General features: G+C 40.5%; 1 protein-coding gene across 1 annotated transcript in view; it reads right to left on the bottom strand.

The window, feature by feature from the left end:
- grm8b (glutamate receptor, metabotropic 8b) overlaps nucleotides 1-8,351 on the bottom strand; it is a 308,441-nt gene extending 300,090 nt beyond the window's left edge. The window contains exon 1 of the mRNA XM_062992277.1: nucleotides 7,806-8,351. Coding sequence (XP_062848347.1) covers nucleotides 7,806-8,324 — 519 coding nt within the window. The 5' untranslated portion in view covers nucleotides 8,325-8,351. The remainder of the gene's footprint in view (nucleotides 1-7,805) is intronic.
- Nucleotides 8,352-12,715: the final 4,364 nt, after the last annotated feature.

The raw sequence follows: 12,715 nt of genomic DNA, 5'->3' as shown, positions 1-12,715 counted from the left end.
ACCATTGAGATTAATTAAAATGTTGATTGCTAGTCTGGGCTTTCTCATTTAAATCACTGCCTAAACCTCATAAATGCTCTTTTCAATGAACTCCCACAGACACACTATAAACAGAACAGTGGAGGCTGTTATAGCCACAAACTCCATATTAATGACCATGGGTTTGAAATAGGATGTACATCAAGCTCACAGTCAAGTGTCCAAATATGACTGGCAATATATCATATGTACATTATAATGTAGTACAATACCCATTAATTACAATATAAAGTTCTCAAGCTAATGTAATCTGTTTAAAATCAAAGTAGCATTTGAGCAGTTAAAGGTTTTGTTTTCTTTTTTTAAATGTGCATAATTTGCTTGTTGCTTGGATGCCAATGATTAACTGGTTCACCGGTTCACTGTCAAAGAAGTCATTGTTTGATTAATGCAGTTGGTTAAAAATGTCATTTAAATTAATTTCCAACAGCTTACACTTGGTTCCAATTGAGAGCGCAGCTATAGTCTGTACAGAGTAAGTGTGTGATTTGAAAACCACCAAGTACGCCTGTGCCAGCTCTGTGCACAGATGCATAAGGCGTTTCTTATCTGAACCTTTTTATGTATTTATGTCATTTAAATATGTAACAACACATCTATTATGCAATAAAATCACAAATATTGAAGCTTTTTGGTGTCATTATGGAGTCTGAATGCATGTTAAACTCCGCACATGTGGAGTTCTGTAGGGTTTTTTGTGTTAGTTTTATTATTTTTTGCTTGTTTAATTTTTCTTACTGAAATTATGTGAATATTCTGCATCATGTCCCAGTATAAAGGTAAAACAAAAAATAAGATGCTTATCATCCTATAATAACTAAACTAATGTTATCAGGAAGCGCTGCTTAAATTTAGCAACTGCAACTTAATGCTTTGATTAGCATGTTTAGTTAGTGCTTGTAATGAACTGTTCGCTACAGACTAAAATCTACATTAAGAATATTAAATTGGGAAGTGCTCAGGTGGCGCAGCGGTTGAACACACTGGCACACCAGAGCTGACATTTTGAAATCGTTGGTTTGAATCTCAGCTCTGCAGGCTGGGCGCCTACATGAACAATGATTGGCTTTTGTTCAAGGGCATTGTTCAAGGGCAAGCCGGAGGAATGCAATTACGACCTCTGCTGGCTGATTGATGGCGCCTGCACAGAGTCAAGGAATAACCTTATGCCTTGTGCAGGTAAAAAGATATAGTCGGCTACTGCACACGTGTCAGAGTATTAGTCACGGCTCTCCTCAGTCAGAGTGGAGGTCAACATCAGTAGAAAGGAAGCATAATGCAACAGGGTGATTGGATATGACTAGATTGGAAGGAAAATTGGGGGAAAATGCAAAAAATAAAAGAATGTTAAATTGGTTCTGTTCACAGTGTTTATGTTTTTCTTACTGTTCTACATTACTGCCATATTTACTGCATTACACTGTTTATTAATACAAGTAGTAAATTTGACTTGTTGAAGTGAGACTCAGTGACGTGTTTTAAACTTATAGGACACCAAAAGCTAGTTGGTTATCTGTTAACTGTAAATTAATGATGGTTGGTAATCGGTTGCAAAAAATGGCAAAATGTGAATCCTTGTAATAACCATTTCCCATTTGTCTTTCCTTGTTTTTAATATATTTAAAGCTGCTTAAAAATATTACTATTTGTATGCACTAATTTGATATATTACCAAAACTAATATATAAAAATAAAATATTTTGCTAACTCACTAACCATTTGAAACCCTCTGGCACAGACAACAATTGTATAAGTAAAATAGTTCACACTAAAGAAGTCAGAGACTTTTAGCTTGGCACTGTCATATAATAACATTGTCATCATTTTGTTCCTTACATTTCTGCCCAGCTGTAGTTAAATTGCCTAAACAGCTGACGATGATTTTGTATTGTGAAGTAAAAACATTTCGAAGCCACAGCAGCTTAGTTACATAACAACATGCCATACAAGCTCAATGAATATGCTAAAGCACTTCAGCATGAGAAATCCATTTTTCCGTAGTTGTAAACACTCAGTACAGGGAAAAAACTGCATTTCAAACAACTTTAGCAAACAAACTTTTATTTGAACCTGGATTTATTTACTCAAGCAGCCACACAGAAGTCTAAGAATCACCATGTATAGTACCAAACCTTAGCCTAAGTGAAGCAGAGCACACTACCATTGTGTAACAGTACCAATGAGATAGCAGGTGTAGCCCCACACATTAAAGAATAGGAAATGAGCCCAGGTTGCACAGCAGGATATTTCGCTTACACCAACTCTCCCGTGTTCGAATCTCAGCTCTGCTACCAGTTGGCTGGGAGTCCCATAGCAGGCACAATTGACAGTGCCTGCAGCAGACAAAATTGGCCATTAGTCTGCTGGGTGGAAAAAAGGACTGAAAAGGGAGTGGGGTCTTCAACGCTCTGTAAGGACCCAGGTTTGTAGCCTGAGGTGCCTATACAGAAGTGGAGGAACATGGAGAACAGTCTGTGCGAGACAGGCTTCCACAAAAGTGCGAATCCACAAAAGTATGGGCAAATAAGAAGGGTACGCGTCTGAGGGAACGTGTCAGGCAAATATATCCTCCTCGGACACGATCAGGGTCCTCAGCAGTGGAAGAGTAATTTGCTACACTGAAGTTGGGAGAAAAAAGGGAGAAAATGCATAAATAAAATAGTAAAAAAATGCAGGATGCTTTACCAAGGTTGAACGTTACTGTGGCTAAAAAGCAACAAACCAAAAATAAAAGCGGTGACCAAAAATACAGAAACAAAGTAACAATTGAAAGACATAAAAACATCTGCAGCCAGCAACGGAGAAAGTGGATAGAAAAGAAATGTTTGTCACAGAAACTGGTTGTCACAATGTGGCTAGCTGCTGATAGCACCTGCAACAACCTTCTTCTTGAAAAAAGAAGAAAGGAAATACAGAATAAGCCGGGGAGATGAATGTATGACCAGCACCCTACTCCCACAGCTGGCGCAGCCCACTTCCAGCATACAGTGTATCACAAAAGTGAGTACACCCCTCACATTTCTGCAAATATTTCATTATATCTTTTCATGGGACAACACTATAGACATGAAACTTGGATATAACTTAGAGTAGTCAGTGTACAACTTGTATAGCAGTGTAGATTTACTGTCTTCTGAAAATAACTCAACACACAGCCATTAATGTCTAAATAGCTGGCAACATAAGTGAGTACACCCCACAGTGAACATGTCCAAATTGTGCCCAAATGTGTCGTTGTCCCTCCCTGGTGTCATGTGTCAAGGTCCCAGGTGTAAATGGGGAGCAGGGCTGTTAAATTTGGTGTTTTGGGTACAATTCTCTCATACTGGCCACTGGATATTCAACATGGCACCTCATGGCAAAGAACTCTCTGAGGATGTGAGAAACAGAATTGTTGCTCTCCACAAAGATGGCCTGGGCTATAAGAAGATTGCTAACACCCTGAAACTGAGCTACAGCATGGTGGCCAAGGTCATACAGCGGTTTTCCAGGACAGGTTCCACTCGGAACAGGCTTCGCCAGGGTCGACCAAAGAAGTTGAGTCCACGTGTTCGGCGTCATATCCAGAGGTTGGCTTTAAAAAATAGACACATGAGTGCTGCCAGCATTGCTGCAGAGGTTGAAGACGTGGGAGGTCAGCCTGTCAGTGCTCAGACCATACGCCGCACACTGCATCAACTCGGTCTGCATGGTCGTCATCCCAGAAGAAAGCCCGCAAACAGTTTGCTGAAGACAAGCAGTCCAAGAACATGGATTACTGGAATGCCCTGTGGTCTGACGAGACCAAGATAAACTTGTTTGGCTCAGATGGTGTCCAGCATGTGTGGCGGCGCCCTGGTGAGAAGTACCAAGACAACTGTATCTTGCCTACAGTCAAGCATGGTGGTGGTAGCATCATGGTCTTGGGCTGCATGAGTTTTGCTTGCACTGGGGAGCTGCAGTTCATTGAGGGAAACATGAATTCCAACATGTACTGTGACATTCTGAAACAGAGCATGATCCCCTCCCTTCGAAAACTGGGCCTCATGGCAGTTTTCCAACAGGATAACAACACCAAACACAACCTCCAAGATGACAACTGCCTTGCTGAGGAAGCTGAAGGTAAAGGTGATGGACTAAACCCAATTGAGCACCTCTGGCGCATCCTCAAGTGGAAGGTGGAGGAGTTCAAGGTGTCTAACATCCACCAGCTCCGTGATGTCATCATGGAGGAGTGGAAGAGGATTTCAGTAGCAACCTGTGCAGCTCTGGTGAATTCCATGCCCAGGAGGGTTAAGGCAGTGCTGGATAATAATGGTGGTCACACAAAATATTGACACTTTGGGCACAATTTGGACATGTTCACTGTGGGGTGTACTCACTTATGTTGCCAGCTATTTAGACATTAATGGCTGTGTGTTGAGTTATTTTCAGAAGACAGTAAATCTACACTGCTATACAAGTTGTACACTGACTACTCTAAGTTATATCCAAGTTTTATTTCTATAGTGTTGTCCCATGAAAAGATATAATAAAATATTTGCAGAAATGTGAGGGGTGTACTCACTTTTGTGATACACTGTAAGTCCAAATGTGGGGTCGGCTTAGGAAATATGCTGTCCCACCGCCTTCTGGGTGAACTTGCTCACCCAGGGCGGTTTCCTCATGATGCCGAAAAGTGCAGTGACACTGGGTGAGTTCCCGAAAAGAGATAAAAGTAACTGGACAGAACAATCTGGGCATCACGGTTCCAAAGAAAAGCAAGTTTGTCAAGGGGGGAGCTGACTGGTCTGTAAGAGAGAAACCGTGGTTAATACAAACACTTCCACCTGGCATGACTGTCAGTTTAAAGGAACTGACACGTCAATCATCTGCGCCTCCATGCCACTCCGACAGCTATATTTGGAAGGGCAGAAGGACATGATTCCATAACAAAGCCCCCTTGTCGATCTCCATGGCAGGTGGGCATGTTACACCTAAGCAGTGTTTTGGAGTAGTAAACAACATTACCACCTTAATAATAATAATAATAGAATTTTATTTATAAGCGCCTTTCAGGTCACCCAAGGACACTGTACAATACAAATATGATCAAAAACAAAACAAATGACAGCCAATAAGGTACCTTGAAGTCTGACAGACTAATCTAGGCTTGGGCACATGCCAGGAGAACATCGCTGTTGGGTTGTGTCCCAAACAGTTCTAGGGAAGATGGATGCCACAATTATATTGCAAAGAATTATAATTGCTAAAACACAATCCTTCAGGATTCAGCATTACATTGTTTCATGCACAAAGCGAGGCCCATAGATTCTGTGTGAAAAAACTTTAATGACCCGGACCTCAACCACATCTAGAACTTTAAGTATGAATTGGAGCAAAGCAATGCACATAGAGGCTAACCTTACTAATGATTTTGAGGCTGGATAAAAATAAGTCTTTGCTGTCATATTCCAAAATCAATTGGAAAGACTTGGCAGAAAAATGGAAACTGTCACCAGAGCAAGGGGGGCAGCTTTATATTAATGCCCATGTCTTTATGTAATAGCTGAGTGTCCACACGTACAACTTAATCCTATAAATACATATTCTCATAAGGATTGTATGGTATGGTATAAAAAGGTATGTTTTTGGGTCTCCTTTGTGTTCTCTGGTTTCTTCTAATCAATTAAAATCATTCAGATGATGGATTGGCCCGCTCCAAAATGTGAGAGAAAGTGTGTGATGCTGCAGTAAATGTATTGATTTTATACATTAAAACACTGTCTGTTTTACCACTGCTTTATCCTAGTCAAGGCCACGGTGGATCGAGAAAGGTTTCAGACTCAACTTTTTGACATGGGCAAGCCAATAACACAAGTTAGTGCAACAATCTGCAGTATTTAATAGCTTGAACATATGATAGCATTAATACATATTGTGGATTTATCTCTCTCCCACAGTGTTGCTGTTCCTGACTAATCCCTTTAGCAGATGCATCAGATATGCATTGGGTTATTATGCTGAATTCTTACATCTGATAAATCCAGCTACTTTGTGTATCCAATTACATGCCATCTAAATATAATGTGTTATTCACATAATTATTTATTACTGTCACATAATTTAACACACACACGGTAACCTGGTAGCAGCACTTTGAGCTCCAGATAGAAAAAAAACATGCTCTGGCACACAAATATTAACAGCTACTCTAGTGTAAAACATATCAAATAACATTGCAAATGTAATTAATTGCATTATATTAGCAGATTCCTGCTCAGTGATTACATGCTGATTAGAAAAAACAGACTTCATAAAGGTAAGTTAGCTAAAAAGTTAGTGTAGGGTTTAATGTATTTAGTAGGGTTTACTGTATACGAATCCATTTATGTATTTTTAGTAAGTGCTTCATCTTGGTCAAAGTCACAGTGGCTCCAGCACCAGTTAGAAATACTGAGTGCAAGGTATGTATAGCCTGTAAACAGGGTAAAATCCATCACAGAACAACACACACTAACACATTACACATTTTCTCACTGACTTATTACCTAGGGGCAATTTAGTCCAGCCAGTTCACTACCTGCATGTTTTTGAAGTCAGGAGGAAAAGGAGCATGCAAAAGGAAAACAGTGTAGACACAGAGAGAACATATCCAAAATATATTATAACTTTATCAGCAGGATGCCTCAATATTCATTTATATATACAGTATTATTAAAATAATATAAAAGATAGGGACTTGGCTGGTGCAGCAATCTAATGTGCTAGCCCACCAAATCTTAGAGTTAAAATCCCTGGACCTGCCCAAAACAAGCACAATTGGGTGGAAGGTCAACTGGGCTTCATTGCTGCTGTACACATGCAATCTCTGCTGTCTGACTAACACTCCTGCATTACGGGTATGGTATTTGTGATGTTCATAGAATGTCTCTCTATATGCGGTACGGCTCTCTGTGAGACTCCATCACTGGCAGGTGAAAAGATGTGGTCATCGACAATGTGTGTGTCAGAGGGGACATGTGATAGCTCACCTCAAATAATGAATGGTACAAGCGTCAATATAAGTGCAACAGGGAAATTAGCAATTATTAGATTGGGAGAAATAAGGGAAATATGCACAAAATATTAAAAGGACTACGTATGTAGAGTGATATTTCTCAATGTTATTGTCAGTGGTGGTTCTGTGGGCTGTGGGAAATTAAGAAGCTGTCAAGGGTTGGGGTGTCAGGGTTTCTGAACACTGCCACTGTGCCAAAAGGATTACATAGCTGTGGTTACCCAAATGTGGAGTAAAATTAATACATTTATGTGGTAACATGATTAAGGCTAGCAGAATTATAAAGGGCTAACCCTTTTAAAAAATGAAGCACATCAATCTAATACATTTCATTAAAATGTTCCTCTTCTTTAAAAGACAAATATTTATTTATTCATTAATTTAATCTTGGTTAGGGTCATGGTGAGAAAAAATTCTACAGACAAGCACAAATTTACTTACTGACTTAAACCTAGGGGCAATTTAAAGCAGTCAATCCACATTCTGCCCTACAGACAGTGACTGGATTTCTTTAGAATCAATGTACTATGCAGGATGAGCAATCTGAGATAATGACTTGGTATTTGGATTTGTCCGATAAGCCATGTGAGGTATTGGGTACACAACACCTGACATTATCAAATGTTCTTCTACTAATTACTTGCAATAACACATTACCATCAGCGAGGACTCCAAATCCCTAAATTTCCAAAAGATACTTACTGCAGCTTAAAGTACAACTCAAACCCACAATGTGTTCACCACTTACCTTAAAGAGCCGCAGGATGTTGGCCACCATGATGGAGACTGAACTAGCAGATGCACCAATCACCCCCACAATCTTGTCAGGCTTGGCAAAGATCGGTTGCTCTCCGCTGGCACAGCGTACATCTGAGGGGTCACGCTCGATGAGCGCCTGCACAAAGGTGAGTGATTGCTCCAAGGCATACGTGTCCCTTGAACATGTATCTAAGATACGAGCGCCCAGAGTGATGTTGGGCAGCAGCTCCGGGTCCTTGTTGATGAGGTCAATAGCAAACAGCATGGCCTCCAAGCGATGAATACCTTTTTCTTTTTTCAGCTCGCCGCAGGGGGCACCGCGCTCCCCTCGCGCGTGCACCGGAAAGAGGCCTCCGAGAATGATATCGCCATCGAGTCTGATGGAATGAGCATACTCGGGAGCTGGGGGAGCAAGAGGGTCCACTAGGCGCTGGGGTCCATGGATGATAGAACAGCTCGCCACAGACAGCATAAAAAGGATAATGTGCCACACTGAGTACCTCGCCATGACAGAGCAGGGTTAAGTAAGCTGGCGTTAAAGTAAAAAATGGGATCTGCAGCAGGTGGGCAGCAATTACTGTAGCAGGTGGTCAGTGGGAAACGATTCCCAAATACATCTCAGTGTTAAGTGACAACCTGTGCATAGAGTGACCATTCTTCAGTGTTTTTAGAGCGTAAGGTAGTTCATCGGTATGTCAGTGCAGCGTATTAGGCCATCATACATCTGGTGATATGGATCTGCGCTACAGATCTTACAGAGCCACACAATGCCTGTGGAGGAGAAAAAAGGAGGAATACTGAGGTAATCACCTCTTATCAATAAGCTCACACACATAATGTTGCAAGTTACTAAGTAATGTTAATAGACACACACATTCTGCATAAACTTCACTGCATGACCAAAAGTATATGGACACCTGACCATTCCAAAATCATGAGCTTTAATATTGTGGCCCTGCTCCATCTTGTGTGAAGACTTTTGACAAAATTCCATTGATGTTTCAGTTTATACCAGTAGGGATGAGGTTAGGGCTCTGTGCAGGCTACTTTAGTTTTTTCCTACTCCAAACATGTGTTTATAGACTTCACTTTGCGCACATGGAAACAGTCGTCCTGCAACAGTTTCCCCAAACAGTTTCCACAAAAATGGAGCCATGTCATTTATTTTATATAATTTATTTGTTATGCCTTTTAGCCATAGGTGTGGCAAAAACAGCTAAACTCAATATTTTTAAAAAAATGGACGCAAAGCTGGAATACAAGAGTCTCCTCATCCTTTTGGCCATATAGTGTAACAAACAAACATTTGCATTTCTTATGGATGTGTTTACAATAAACCCATTGAGGACAGGGCACCTCAACAACCCACATCACAATTTTTGAGAACCATTTTGGTAAGTGTTTTAATGGATATATGAACAGCTACTTGAGGCAGGTTTTAAAGGTTTCTGTTGTGTTTTTAATCTTCTGCTTTTTGTATTGCACATGAAATTGGCGGAATAGTCGCAGGATAGATGGGAAGTAGCATCATGTTTGAATTTCCTCTATCTGTAGACCATTTGTTTTGTTCTCAATGAATGCAGGGTTTAGAAATGCTTTCGTTTTCATGTTTATTTAAGCTTAATGCATCTAAAGAATCTAGAAACAAATCCTAGATGGTTATTGGGAAGAGCAGAACGTTTGTCTCTTGCTATAGTACAGGCATCCCTAACACCCACTTCAATACTGATTTAGTAAAACAGAACACCTGACTTTTGGGGGAAGCCTCGAGCTTCCTTAAGTTGCTTTCTAGACTGGACTATGAATGATTAATCAGAGGCAGTCTTAGAGGCAGTATTAATCTGAGCAGAATGTGTTTGTCTATTATTATGATTTACAGATTAGACCACATTTTAAGTCTAATTTATACAGAAATTATTATTTAAGTTATTTAACAGCTTTTGAGTTATTGCACATGTATGAATGCCAATCACAGAATCTCTGGAATATTTTCTGAATATTATATATAGTTTCTGAACATTGCCTACATAACAAATTTAATCACAGACTGCGTACAAGGCACATGCAATGAGAACCTAACAAAACAGTGAAACCTATAAGTATAAAGCATTCCTGAATATAATGCATGCGATTTGGTAATGCGTGCAATCTTGACTAAGAAAAAAGCACCAGAACAGCAGCTGAAAAAGTGGGTGCTGCAGAGCGATATGGATCCTGGGACCTTAGTTCAGTCCTCGGTTACAGTCTTAGTAAGGAGCTAAACATGTTCTCTCCGAATTCTCCGTATACTCCATGCCGTCCACCCCGTGATAGTCTGCGATGGGTTGGCGCCCTGTTCAGACTGCTTTCTCACTGCGAGCCTGACCAGGAAGAAGTGTTTAGGGAATCGACCAAATGAAAGAAGTAACACGTAGTAGGTTCCTCGCAGCGTTGATTCATTCTACACACACGCACCGGCGCGCGCACGCCCGCCCGCGTGCACACACATGCAGTTATCATTTTAATTATCCGCACATGCGTAAAACAATTCTTGCAACTGTCATCATCGTATGTAGTTAGCTGTTAGTGGACCAATCTGAACATTAAAATGTCTTGATAAGTCTTTCCTGACTGATGCATCTTGGAAAGAATTGCAATGAATTAAATACCGACGGTGCATCCAAGAAACGGCTTAAGAATCAGTGTCGCATTACATTAACAAGTTACAAAAAATGGTCATTTATACATTGCACAAAACCTGTTGTTTTTCCATTTAATTTGCATATGTAAAGCATTTGATCTTTGCGCCTATCTTCAATTAGAAACATCACAAGACAGGTTCCCCGTTGCTATCTTCTGTATTGCTGATCACTGTCACGAGATTTTGGAAACCCCTTTCTCACAGAGGATCACGTCTATAGCTCTATCTAACATTTTCTGTTCATAAAAGCATTTTTTGAATAAAGATTATAAAGCGAGCACCTGAATGACTGCCCGTGGTGCATCAGCTGTCGGGAGCAACATCTGTCGCACCCGGGTGCGCGCACTCATCTCACGCATAATTGTAGTTCAGTATATCAGCAAAACAAAATCCGAATAAAACCTAAAAGACTATCATTAACTGTTCAGTCATTTCATGTATTAAAAAGCAAAATATAAGCACATATAGTAAATCAATTACCTGCTGGTGATGGAGCTGGTGTTTGGAGGCTGCTGTTGCTGAAGAAGAACACGCGGATTGTGGATTGTAACTGATCGGATCTCACGCTAAAACGCATCAGTATTGAAAACCACTAACACGACCAGTCTGATCCTTCTGCGTGTGTCTATAACATGTTTCCTTTATCTTCACCCAGTCCAATTTAACACTCTCCAAGTCATTAACAAATCTATACGTCTATACATTATGTTACCGAAATTTAAAGTTGATCCACTTCAAACAAAATGTCAGTAGCAGACGCTATCAAACAAGCGAAGGTTGTTAAAATGTAAAATCAGGACTGATTTAGGCATTCATTAGAGAAAATTGCATAATGCCGATGCAATGCAATGCAGGTGCAGAATCACAGAGCTGCAGCTTTTGTGCACAAAGAACAGAAGCTGCAATGAGACTGATGCTGTTTGACGGAAAATAATAGTGTTGTGCCACCTGGTGTTCATTCTACTAAATTACCTAATCCTTAGCTAGTTTGGATCAACAATTACTTACTACTTACATTCCTTCATTTTTCTTCTTCATCCTGGTGATGAGGGTCACAGTGGGTCACCTACTCGAAGCTTGTATTGAGATGCATATTGATGCCTATAGCTTCCCATACCCAGGCCAAACAAACCAGAGATGGATAAAGTAGACTCAAATATTTATTCATTCAATGTCTGTATTATCACTGCTTTATCCTAGCCATGGTCACGTGGGTCACCCAGGACTGGTCGTCAGTCCATCACACACACACACACACACACACACACTTTAGTCCAACTGTAAGTCCCACGTGGGGGTGGCACTGTCGCCTCACAGCAAGAAGGTCCTGGGTTCTATCCCCAGGTGGGGCGGTCCGGGACCTTTCTGTGTGGAGTTTGCATGTTCTCCCTGTGTCCGCGTAGGTTTCCTCCGTGTGCTCCGGTTTCCTCGTACAGTCCAAAGACATGCAAGTGAGGTGAATTGGAAATACAAAATTGTCCAAGACTGTGTTTGATATAACCTTGTGAACTGATAAACCTCGTGTAATGAGTAACTACTGTTCCTGTCATGAATGTAACCAAAGTGTAAAACATGATGTTAAAATCCTAATAAACAAATAAACAAGTCCCACATGGACACAGGGAGAACATGCAAACTCCACACAGAATGGACCCTGGCTGGAAGTGAACCCAGACATTCTTGCTGTACCCACTGCACCACAGTGCCTAAAATTGCAAATTTCTTATTAATTTATTCACTTATTTCACTTACTGTTTTATCCTGGTAAAAGAGGCAGTAGGTCTGGCACCACTGAAACACTGAGCGCAGGGTAGAAATACACCATGAACATGGCACCAATCCATGTAGAAAATAATTCATGCACTCATCGACTCGCTTACTTGCACCCTGAGGTCATACTTTCACCTATTGAATATTTTTAGGAGAAGGAAGCAAACCCAAGTAGCTGATAAGAAACTCAGAAGGACAAGCTGAGAATTTGCCAAACTATATGCTGTGCCACCATGTCACCTAAGTTATTACAGTCAGTAAATGTATTGACTATTTTATCCTATATAGAATTAGGGTAACATTAAGCTCAAGGCAGGAATACACTCTTGATAAGTGATGAGTGCAAATTTATTGCAGGGCTCCACACTCTTACCCACTTATTTAGCCATGTCACTTTCTGCATGCATTTGGAGATGACTAGAAACCAGAATAACCATGGTAATAATAAT

The sequence above is a fragment of the Trichomycterus rosablanca genome, chromosome 1 (genome assembly GCF_030014385.1).
Source record: "Trichomycterus rosablanca isolate fTriRos1 chromosome 1, fTriRos1.hap1, whole genome shotgun sequence".
Classification (NCBI taxonomy): Eukaryota; Metazoa; Chordata; class Actinopteri; order Siluriformes; family Trichomycteridae; genus Trichomycterus; species Trichomycterus rosablanca.
This window is presented reverse-complemented; position numbering and strand designations above follow the sequence as displayed.